The 12,268-nt window shown below is 40.5% G+C and overlaps 1 protein-coding gene across 4 annotated transcripts in view; it reads right to left on the bottom strand.

Annotated features, from left to right (window-relative positions):
• Positions 1 to 2,666: 2,666 nt before the first annotated feature.
• Positions 2,667 to 12,268, bottom strand: part of LOC112968071 (GRIN2-like protein) — a 41,549-nt gene continuing 31,947 nt past the window's right edge. For all 4 annotated transcript variants that reach the window (XM_026069903.1, XM_026069904.1, XM_026069905.1 and 1 more), the window contains one exon: positions 2,667 to 5,365. In XM_026069903.1, coding sequence (XP_025925688.1) covers positions 3,553 to 5,365 — 1,813 coding nt within the window. In that variant the 3' untranslated portion in view covers positions 2,667 to 3,552. The remainder of the gene's footprint in view (positions 5,366 to 12,268) is intronic.

The following is a 12,268-nucleotide window of genomic DNA, read 5'->3' as shown; positions in this document are numbered from 1 at the left end:
TGCTGGTTTATTCCAGACTCACTGTAAATTGCTTTTCCCAAACAAAGTGGCACAGTTTTTCTTATTCCATCTTTAACAGGGAATAACATCCTTCCAGAAGCCCTCTTACCTCAGCATGTTTCCAGACAGGTTATTACTGCTTTGGATTTAAAAGACTAAATGTCTATCCAATAATGCAATTAGTCCAACTTGCCACTATTTCTTACTATTTTTAAGCAGAGAAGTGATCAAGAAGAAATATATTCCCCAGTACAAACACCGGAGATGCTTTTTTTTTCTCAGAAACATCCTTGACTGGGTACAGTTGGACACCAAGCAGCTGACTGCATTTTCCTCCCCGCCTCACTCCTGTCTCAGGGGACCAGGAGCAATATTGCAGTAGGGCCTTTTGGCTCTGTTATATAACACACACAATTTCTTAAGCTATGTCTAGAAGGAGAGAAGCTTATCTAGAGCAGGGGGTCCTAAAGCAAAACCTATGTATGAAGAATGAGATTTGGGGCCATCCTGAACAGAACCGGCTCAGGCTGTAGCAAGTAAAAGGGACTCCTCCAGCAGTGTGAGGCTGCAGGAGAACCTAGTTAAGTTCTCCCATTTTATTTAAATTTAAAAGTAGAATGTAATCAATTTGGATTTTTCTAAATTAGAAAACACTCAAAAAAACCCAGAGATACAGTTCTTGCTGCAAAACTAATCCCAGTTCTTACAAACACTTAAAAGAATAACACTTGAACAGAGGTCTAATATGAAAAGTAGTCAGTGTACAACTTGAAATTTCAAATTTTTTTTTGGAATCTAAATGCAAAGTGAATCCATATTCCCTTTTTTAAGAGGCATCCATGATACAAATGCAACAGCTTATGTTTTATCCATATAGTTAATATTCAGATTTTTTCCCTAAATCTCCATTAATATCCTTTCTATTTTAATCCTTTCCAAAAGCATAGGAAATCCTCAGACACAAATGCTATTTTTGTTACCAACAGTGACTCAAATTAGTATCCTAAAGAGCTACAATGCTTGAAGCAAGGGAGCATCTGCTTTTTTTTTTTTCCATTAGCAAAACATTGGTGTCCTTTCCCCTTGCTTGACGCATATTTTTCTCATCCAGGAATGATAATCAGTGTTTGGTACTGTAATAGCAAATCTCTACTGAAGCATAAACCATAGGTAATTCACACCAGAACTCTGTGAAATCCAAGAGCTTCCCCTGCTTTTATAGCATATAGGAGCCAAAGGACTCAAAAGACTTTGTGTTGTTCTGGACACTTCTGCAAACTTCTGTCGGGTTTCCTGATTTCCTTCTAAGCAGTCTGACAATCAGTTCTAGTTTAGGATCTTATTAGAGTTGGGGTTTCTTTTGTAGGGGGAGCTGGGGGGGGGGAAGAAGGGGAATTAAGACTGTGCTGCACGTCAAATAAATTAAAAAGAAAGCATGGATTATGATGGTCACAGGAGTGAGATCTAGTTACTATGTTAAACTTCTACTTTGTTTCACATTTTTAATCCTCCTGTAAAAAGCACACCTGAGGACAAGCTAACAGACAACAAAAAGTTTTAAACCATATAGTGCTTAATATTTACAGAAAGGAACAACTACTTATGATACTCTGACCATAGAATAAGCCTGTACAGAATCTGTTCAGCTAAGTGTTGATTAACAGTGGAAGTGATTTTTTTTGTAGCTACTAATTACTTTTGTACAAGTAAAGCTGTAACAAAAGTAACTTCATAATCTAGGGTCATTATCAAAACTTGGATGCTCCCAGCTATAAAGACCTACTAAGTATTGGGGCATATTCCACTGGCCTTCGACTCGATTTGTATAAAACTCATTTTGAGTTCAACAGACTTGATTCAGGCCAACATCGCAAAGCCTGAACGAAGCCTACTGAACTCAAAGGGAGTTTCACAGGAGCCAGGTCTGTTTCATTCCACTTTGCTCAGGAATGAAAATTTGATCTTGAAGTACTGTACATTATTAAATTAATAATGTACATTACAGYGCATTCCAGGTAGTAGATCCTATATTTAAGGATTTTATGGATGAAATTTTATAACTGTCCTGAGGATCAGGGGCTTCTGTTCATACATAAATGTTAGGTTAATATTACATAGACAGCCAATTAAATTATTGCTATAGGAGCCAGGACAAAGGAGAAAAACTTCACACATTTAAAGGAAGAATGGATAAATCCGCAGCAGTAAGTTCTCTGACCTTGAAACTTTTCCTTTGAAATAGAAGTGAATGTTCCTCCTCTCTCTTCACCAAAAAATATTGCACATGCCTGGTTTCCCGGAGAATCTTAGACACTTACCAGTGCCATGCATACGATACTGGAAATAATGGTCTCAGCTTTTATAACAAATCTTCCAATTCAAACAGGCATTGCACTGCTCCTGCAGTACAGTAGAAAAATGGTTCCTCTCTGGGAATATTTTCACTATTATGTATTTGGGAGAAAAGAAGGTTTTAAGCTGACCATATGATCAAGTCACTCAGAACAGATCATGTCAGAGTTGCACACTGGGGAAGACAGGAAGGCTCCCTTTCCGCAGATGCTCGACATCAGAACTGCCAGGGAACACATGATGAGTAAAGGCTACATGCAAACTATTGCCTGTGGCTTATATAACAACAAAATAACCACTGCTCAGGACAGATGTGCATAAAAAAACTCACTGGAAATTACTTTTAATATAAGCAAAAAAACCCTGCTTATAATTTATGGGGTGTGACAGTGTGACAGACTAATCTGATCAGCTTTTGTTTCATGTATTTAAGAAAAAAGCATTCAATAAGAAATTCACATTACATGAATCATCTTTGGTAGTACTGTCCATTTGTGTCAATCACTGGGTAAATATCAGTTCTGGATATTTAGAATGTAATTCATCATAACTACAAACTAATCTGAGAGTTGCAGTAGCATCCTCCAACCATACATCAGTTTGCAAAAGGATGAGTTCAGGCTAGCAATACTGAAAGTACTTTGCAGAATTAAATACCAAAAGTTACAATTATTTGTAATATAGCATTACACTAGCTACCTATTACACCCTGTTACCTATTGCTAAAGTGTGTTTATAGTCAGCATTATTATAAATTAACAGCAAAATAGCTCCCAAAACAACTTAGGGAAGCAGGATTTAAGGATAAGAACTTTGACTAAAGCATTTTTTTCTAACTTTGTTACCTAACCTTGAATTATTGGAACACAGAGAAATTCAACATGATTTTAAAAAGATGCATCATTTAGAAAAGTAGTCTTATTTCTTATACCATTATTTAAAACTAACATAGAAGAATAAAACAGTGCTACATTAAATACAGTCAAGAGCATTCAGATGGCATTATGTAGGTACAATCCTAAATCCTTGGTTACATGGCCCACGCATGGGTTTTTCCTTGCTGTGCTGTGTATTTGATGGTCACTGACACTGTTCCAGCTCATACTGAAGTTAGTGGATTGTCCACATGCACTGTGTTAACACTTAAGGATCAGCGTTTATTTACAATTCAAAGGAAGCACAGCTGCCATAGAGCCATGCTCACTCCACTGCAGTACTGGACCGGGCACAACAGCTCGGATATCTTAGAGAATGCATCACTGTTCGGAATGGTCTTTTCTTCCCCACTTTAGCGGAAGATGGCTCCTTATCGAAAGGATCCTCATTACTTTTCCCAGCCAGCTGAACGGGCTCTGTCTGGAATTGTTCTATTTGAATCTCAAGGTGCTTCTGAATGGCTAAACCAAGAACTTCCGGATCCACAGATGCCCCATACACTTCCCATGTCATGCCTTCATCATCCCATCTCACTTCACGTACTGGAGATGTGGGGGCCTCTGAATCTGGTTCCAGGTTCACCTCTGGGAACACGTGCAGCTGGCTTTCTGCTGCGGCCGCTGGACTTGTGGCCACAGATTTGTATTCCATGGTTGGAAGAGTTTGTACCTCGGCGTCTCTACGCTCCAGAGACGGTTTCAGTCCTTTGGTCAAATCATTCATCGAGGTCATAGTCCACACGTCCTTAGTCTTCATTATCACGTCTGCCCCTTGCTGGCTATCGAAGGCAATGCAGATGGCCTTTGTTTCTGGAGGAACTCTGCCCTGCTGGGCACAGTGTTGAGCATGTTGCAGTTGTTCTCCAGGAATACTACAGCACTTCAGGGCTCTCTTGGCATCCAGGCCCGATTCACTTACTGATGACACCAGCTTGGGGTACGTGAGAATGTCTGAAGTAGAAAAGGAGTGACAATAAGCAGGTGCTGCCTGCTCTTTCCCTGACTCGCTAACAGAGCATACCAACCGTGGAACAAGCTGTATAGATGGTATGGGCAAAGAATGGCAATAGGCAGGGACGGTGGCATCTACTTTCAAACAAGAGTCCTGCCTTGTATTGCAGGGCACTGCAGAATTGTTATGAACTGCCATCACCATGGGTGAGTATGCACAGTTTGGAATATTACTGTAAGTCAGACCACCTTGCATAATCCCAGTGGCTTGACAGAACATTGTCCTGTTTGAGAAACCATTTCCAGGCATGCGGGGTCCTAGAACAGCAGTGTGAAATGTTCCAAGATCTGTGTAAACAGTAGTATTACGCGGAATACCACCGCTATCGTAGCTATTTGTGGGTACTTTTTGGTCTCTAGGTAGACTTGGCAGATGAGTTGCAAGGTTTTGATAATCAGTATTTGCATTTGTTTCTGATTCATATCTCTGCATATGGAAAGACATCCTAGCCACTGATGGATCATGCCTGCTGCTAGAAGAGCTTAGGCTGGAGTGAGTGACATAACTCTGCTGTTTGCAGCTGCAAGTTAGGTCTGAGTGTCTTCTCTGAAGAGCAGCTCCTGGTTCTTCCATTTCACACACGCTTCGCTGGTGTACCGTGCAGGCAGAAGAAACATTCTCAACAGTGCTGCTCTTGATGCACATCTTGGTCTCCCCCACCTCCCAGGATGAGGGGGACTCGTCAGCAACAAGAAAACTGTTTGTAGTCTTAGCTCTGTTTTGTGCAGTGTCATCAGCTGACTGATCATTCATGGTTTGGACTACTGATCCAAGTCCCATCACCCCAGACTGCATGAAGGACCATCCAGGACTCGGCACGCTCCTGGCATCACTCCCGTATCCCAGGGTTTGGCAGACAGTGCTACTGTGGCTCTTCTTGAGCTCCTGTTTGTTGCTTTGTCTTTCCTCTGAACTTGATTGCCTGGTACATACCAGACTTGAGGAGCTCTTTGACAGGGGGTGGCTGCTGACATTCAAGAGACTGTAACAAGCAGAATTTAGTGTCTCCTGGTGGGAATGAGTGTGGAGCCAGTGGCTGTCAGCTGACATGGTGGAAAAGAAAGATCTGCAAGAAATCGTCAGGGAGAAAAAGAAGCAATTTAAGAAGGAAACACATGCACTGGGAACTGCTTATAATCTCTACTGACCTATTGCCTGGGCTTCTTGCTTTTCACAGTTCACAACTTTTAGGAAAGCACTGCACTATAGTCTCTATGTGTTCAAATTGATCTGTTTCCATTTTCTGTTTCCACAAAGGGTTTTTCCCCAAACCTGGGTTATCACTGGCACGATAGGAGGTGGCAGCAAAGAGGGATCCAGTGAAACGCTGGAGGGGAAACTCCTCTAGGCACCAGCAAGGTGGATGGAAAGTCTGCATCTCAGTACAGAGTCTGCTAAGGGCGCATGCTGCTGGGCACGGTCCGGTGGGTTTTGTACCAATCACCCTTGGCAATCCACAAGTTTATACTGTCTGTGGAAGGTAAATACTCACTGCACCAGAAGCTAGGTAAAAAGAAAACAAATCTTTAACCAAAATATTACAGCTCCTCTATACTTTTGTAGTGCACTCACTCACTTCTACTGTTAGAAAACACTTGCTTCTACTGGTTGGTATAGTATCTTTTTGTCCCCATTATTCTTACAAGTTATTAACATTTATGTCAGCACATTCGCATTTAAGAGAAGTTGTAATGGAAGTTTTTAAATCTAACCAGATTTAGTGGTCCATTTTTATTGACTTAACCAAATCTTATGCTGACTGGTTACTCACCTTACCCTCGGTGTCACAGAGGTCTTCAGCATTTGTGTAACAACTTGTTTTAATAGTATGCTGACGTGTATGTGTGTGTGCGTATATATATGTATATATCTACAAAATCTTTGCTCAGGAGAACCCATTCTATTGAACAGTAAAATCTAGTCATAGCATTTATTCATTGCTTCTGATAAAGCTTCCAGGTCAAGTAATACTGGATAATTTGATGTGCAGAAGGATAGGGGAAGTCCCAGTCCCAGTTTTAGAGAACTTTCCATCAGATATACACCCTGCCTTCCTAGAAGGACTCCCACAGAAACATTTACAATTTCTCGTGAACTGTATCACTGAGGAAAAAATGAACACATGGAACAAGAACGCTATGTACAAGTGGTGGACAGAAACTCTCTGTAAACATAACAGAAGAGTTCACTTGTAACATTGAGAGACCAGTGTGTTACGGAGGGAAGGGATCCCATTCAAACATCTCTGGGGGAAGCTGGTGGCAATCCTTTTAATATGACATGTACAGGCTCAGAGAGTCGGCTCCCATCATAACTGATAAAGAGCATGTCTTGTGCTCCATCCGCAGAGCGAGAGCTCTCCTGAGCTAGACAGCCACCCGTGTTTGCACTTGCAATTCCATTTTCATTGTTAATGTTGGCAAGATAAGAGTGCAGGCTGCAATTTTCCCATCACTTGATACCTGCCTAGTTTGGCTATCTTCCACAACGAAATTAAACCGAGCAAAACAACATTAAAAATAACAATATTTGCGATCACTTCTTTGAGAAGCTTCTTGCTCCCATGCTTTGCAGCAGGGACTTGCAGTTGGCAGCAACACCCTCTAGCATTAAGATTCACTCAACTTTGGAAAAATTTGTATGCCAACAAAAGGCCTTTTCCCCTCCTCATACATGTTTGTTCAGTTAGAAGTTAATCTCCTTACGGACTTTGTCTGCACCGAGTCTGCTCTGTACTCTGTGCAGCCTCTAGGCCAGCAGGACTCCACAGACTGGTGGTATCCGAGGAGGGCAAGGAAAGCGTATTTGTTTCTGGGAATGGAAGTTAGGATTCCTGAGTTAGAGGCTCTGCTGATCGCAGCTAGAAGAAACAAAAGCAACCACTTACTGCCAGGCTGGTCACAGCTGTATTTCTGCATGTTGTTCAAAAGCACTTAGAAGTGAACCAAGCTCTGGGAAAGTGACAGTTTTAAAGCACTTCACTCATCTCCTTCTCCAGCATGATATCTATCCTGCTGCCACTTACACATATGGGTATTATAATCTGCCACATAGAGTTCAAAGGAGTCAATAGGATTAAACACCAGAGCATAGCTGTCTTCAAGGTGAAGCACTTACATTTAATCTCTTTAAAAGATAATACCTGCAAAGGCTCTCTCACACACTGGGATGAAACAACATTTAATAATGGAAATCCCCAGCCACAAATGTTGAGTCTCAGGTGAAAAGTAGCTTCAAAGATAACATGCTGCAGATGATACAAGGCAGTGGGAGTTTTAAAGAGCTCTCTCACAAAGTTTACAAGGTTCAAATATGTAAATATACACAGACACCAACAGCTCTCATCTTTTCATGCAGTATTTCTGCAGAAATCTATTTAAATGGAAGTGAGACACATTTCAGATTGCTGATTCACCATCTGAATGTGAAACACAAACACATCCACATGAATTAATAAAAACAGTCCAATATACTGACATAACTGAAAACAACATCCAGTGCAATACCCATAGGGACTCTAATTGCAGCTGAAATCGTAACCAAACATTACACATGTACAAACGCATATATAACATTATAACAAGCAAGTATAGATGCCATTTTAATATCACCTTTGCTCAGCTATGCAAGTGTTCAATGCGAGCACAGATATAACTATTATCCTATGAACTTTGGACCTTGAACACAATGGGAACAAACAATTATCAGTTAAACAAAACAGCATCTCACCAGATACTTTAGGACATAGTTAAGGATGGGGGGAAAAAAAACAGTAAAAAATAAAAAGCCCAAGCAAGATGAGTCAGCTTCCTTTAGAATAATGCACTTTCCTCTTATGTTGAAATACCAGGCTCAGTTTTCACCGACAGCCTAAACACTTCCCCATTTATAGGCCACCTACTGCTTTTCCCCTCCCTGCTGCTCTTCCCCACGCTGGAACGAGCGGGGTGAGTCGGGACACAACTGTCGCACCTTGCCCACAGGGCGCAGCTAGGGCCTGAAGCCGAGCCGCAGGCAGGAGGTTCTGCGAGGAGGGCGGGCGGCGGGCACCGACCAAACGGCTGGCTCTCCCGGCCTTTGCTCGCCTCTGCTGCAGCCCAGCGCGGCCCCCGCGTTTCACATCGGCACTAGCGAGCGCGCAGGTGCCACAAACACCACCCGCTTGCTGATCCAAATGTTTTTTGGTCTTTTTTTAAACTGGCTTAGCTCTCTCTACATCAGATCATCAGTCCAGCTGAGCATCCAGCCACACCAAGTACTACTGCCAGCACAGAGAGGAGACGGGAGAAGACCACGACCACCCCCCAACCCCCCCCCCCCCCGCAGTAATACAGGCTTATGAGTGGCATAAGCCCAGAGTGAATCTGCACATGCAGTGCTTTTCTTCATAAGGCTTTGGGAAGAGCATGTAAATTCCATACCCACATTCCCAAACTCTCCATTTTACATGCAAAATTCTGGAGCTGACTCTCCAAAGTCACATGTACATTTACACCCGCAGAGAAGATAGAGAGCGCAGTGTCTACAGACAGGGGGGACGTATCCTTCCTACACGAGCTCAGGCAGACTGCAGGCAGATGACTTCTGAAAGTGGAAAGCAGCAGACATGTCTCAATGGATGTACCAATACTTCTACTCTTGGAGATGGGGAGAAGAACTGAGAACGGTGGGAAAATTTTTTAAAAACCCAACAAAACAAAACCCAACACATGGAACATCTCTACTCTAATTTCACAGACAATGCGATCACACTGTATTTTGCGAGTCACCTAATTAGGAATGGATTACACATATGGAACATGGGTATAAGCAGAGCTGACTTAGTGGGTACTTAGGGAGCTGAAACTTCTTATTTCGTGCATACTGGGCAGAGAAGGCTGCTTTGCTTAACTTTGTTTTTTTAAGTTAAATACATCATTTCTAGGAGATTAATTTTTCTCAAAAATACCTTTGTTGATTTTGAGTTGATCTGAAAGATTTTAGTTTGGAAATTCAAAGGAAATCTGCACCTGAACACACGAACCAGAAAGTATGAACTTTGAGGTAGATATGCTGCTATGAATATATATAAAATTGTTAGACAAGAGGAGATAGGATTAGGATAGAAATGGAATTAACATCCACTATTTTTGGCTTAGCTTCAGATAGCTTATGAGGGGATCTAGGCTGCTTTCACTAATTCCACTGAACTACTTTAAAGCAACAAATGTGTATTTTGCTATGACTTGTGATTAAAGTTGCGACCTATATAATGCAGTAGTAAATTTCATCTCAGAATATTAAATATCATGTATATTATCATTTGAAAGAGGTTCACTGACAAATTAACTATGATTCCCAAATTATTCAGTATTTTTATATTCCATGCAGATACTTTCAATTACAGTTTTCACAACAGAACACGAGTGGATATAAAATGAAATAATTCATGACAATCATGTCAATATATAGAACAAGCTTTCATGTAATACAGAATTATCATGTGTTATTACATGTGATCATATTTAGCTCCTGCAGTATTTATTTGCTAGTGATTCTCAGAGGCAAAACTTTGCCTCTCTTCCCCACATTGCCTGGCTTCACAAGAGTGATATGATAAACAAAGCATCCACGAAAAAAATCAGAGTTTTCATAATTAGAATAATAACACAGGATATTGGCATACATAAGAGTATATGTCAATAACAAAAGAAATTCAGTTATGCTTGCATTTCCTCCAAGAAGCAAAGAAAAACTACAGAAATGCCATAAGAGTAATACGGCTGCTGGATTCTTTATCCCAGGAAAGGATTTCTCATTTTAAGTAGTCTCAAGCAAAAATCTACAGCTTAACTTAGCAAATTATTCCATACTGACTATGCTCTTTGTAAACACTCTGTTACTACGCTAACATACTGTGATGCAGTCTGAATTTTGTAACAAATTAAACAGTATGAGTTAGCTGCAGAATATGGGGACAGACAAAGAGGATTTCATTTAAGATTTAACAATATTTACTAGAAAAATGTACACAATAGCAGAGACTCTTGGCATTATTTCTCTGTAATTTTTCTACAGTTTATTTTTCCTTTGTATAACTCTGTTCTCAATCCATAGACAAGGCCTGTAATGGTGACTGCAGACTGTTCCTCCCTTCCTCTTCACTTCACTGGTCTCACAATCAGAAAAAATGTAGCTATTTTTTAGAAACATCAGCGAAAAGAAAAATTCTCCTCTAGTTTATTTTTGTGGCTTCAAAACCAGCATCAGACTACAAAATAAGTGATAAAATCAAAGCTAGCTTCAAAGGTGGGAGTATCAATATGCAAGTGTGGACCTTGGAAGAGTTAGGTGATTTAATCCATACCGTGATTTTGAGAAGATGATTATTAATTTCTGGTGCTGACCAGGACCACCTCCATGGTAAGCACCAGCGCTTTCTGAGAAGACACGCGCTGCTGGGGGCTACAAGGCTGTGGCCTCGAATTTGCTACTTCATTTGTATCATTCTGGTCTTGCTGTGCATCAGCACTTGCTAACCTGTACAATAACAGCTTTGTAAGACAAACACAAAATTTCTGAAAGAGCACCAAGCACCAAGACAAATACACGTACGCTTTATTCCAAGAGAACAGTGTGATTTTAATTAACTTATGAGATTACTCCAGTAGAAGGCTGCTATATCTAGGTTCTTAACTCTATTTAATCTTGTTACAGACACCTTGGTTAAAAATTTGAAAAGGCAAGAGCAGTTTATGGTTAAAATGAAAAAACTTTCATTGCAACCAAAGTGGCAGCTATCAATTAGCCATAAACATTGGTGACACCTGCCTTGTGACACAACACAGCGCACACAGAAATACCAAAGCTTCTGCCTGAACAAACAAGCTACGCTGGGTACCAGAAGCAATGCAGCACATAAACACTGTGGTTTGTTCAGGCATTTTATCTAAAGTAATGAATCTTCATTATAGGTATCTACAACTGAACTTCTGTGATAGATGTTCACCATGGTAAAATCACAGAAAAAGAGGAATTTTTTTTTTTTAAATGACATTCATTTCTTTTAGAGCTATACTCATTTATTTTAAGTGAATTATGCCAACAGAATACAAAAAAACCCACAGAATTTGTGTATGGCCATACCTAAAAATTTGCCCATCTGCCCACATTGAGAATTACTGCTAACATGCACAAGATAAGGAAGCTTGCTTTTGCACTTAGGCAGAGAACGACATGCTAGTGTTAGGAGACCTGATGGCCTCTCCTTACCTACGCTCACCTTACAGAAATAACCCATTAACAGTGATCATTAACATCTACTGTTATTGGGGGGAGGGAGGGTGTCAAACCATCTGTAAGGCATTGGCAAAACAGGATTAGCCATAGTAAAAAGCTTTAGAGATTCAAGTGTCTGGAATTAGGTTTTGTGTTTGTTTTTTTTTAATTATTATTTTATTTTGGAGAGGTATGAGGGAAAGGAAGGAATGGAGGAGTTAAAATAAGGGAAGGGAAGAGAAGTTCACTCAGGAGGGAACTTCAAGGAGTTTCTCTAAATTCTGTAAATACAACTATACCAAAACAACTAGATTAATACAGAATCAGGTTGAGGCCCCAATTAACCTTTAACACATCATCATCATTTAGGCTTTCCATTTTGGGACAGCACTGTGTATTAACTATGCCTCGTTCAGTTCAATCTGCTAATGCCTCTCTTCTACATATTTTGGGTCACCTTATAATATTTCCAGCATCAGACAGATCTACAGGACAAGCTGATCTGGGCATCTACAAATGCCATCAGAAGCACACAACAGACAAATGCATATCGTGTATACGAATGGACGAGAATATTTTTCAGTTATGACAAATTGTTGTTGCTTCCCCTGCACCACTAGAAGCACCAGTGACAACAGCGCATATTTGATCATGGTAATTCAGCTTGTAGAAAGGGGAGTACAGTTGACAGGTTAGACAATATGAAAGCAAA

Source organism: Apteryx rowi, unplaced genomic scaffold (genome assembly GCF_003343035.1).
Source record: "Apteryx rowi isolate R43461 unplaced genomic scaffold, aptRow1 scaffold_30, whole genome shotgun sequence".
Classification (NCBI taxonomy): domain Eukaryota; kingdom Metazoa; phylum Chordata; class Aves; order Apterygiformes; family Apterygidae; genus Apteryx; species Apteryx rowi.
The sequence above is the reverse complement of the archived record's forward strand: the minus strand, read 5'-3'. Positions and strand labels throughout refer to the sequence as shown.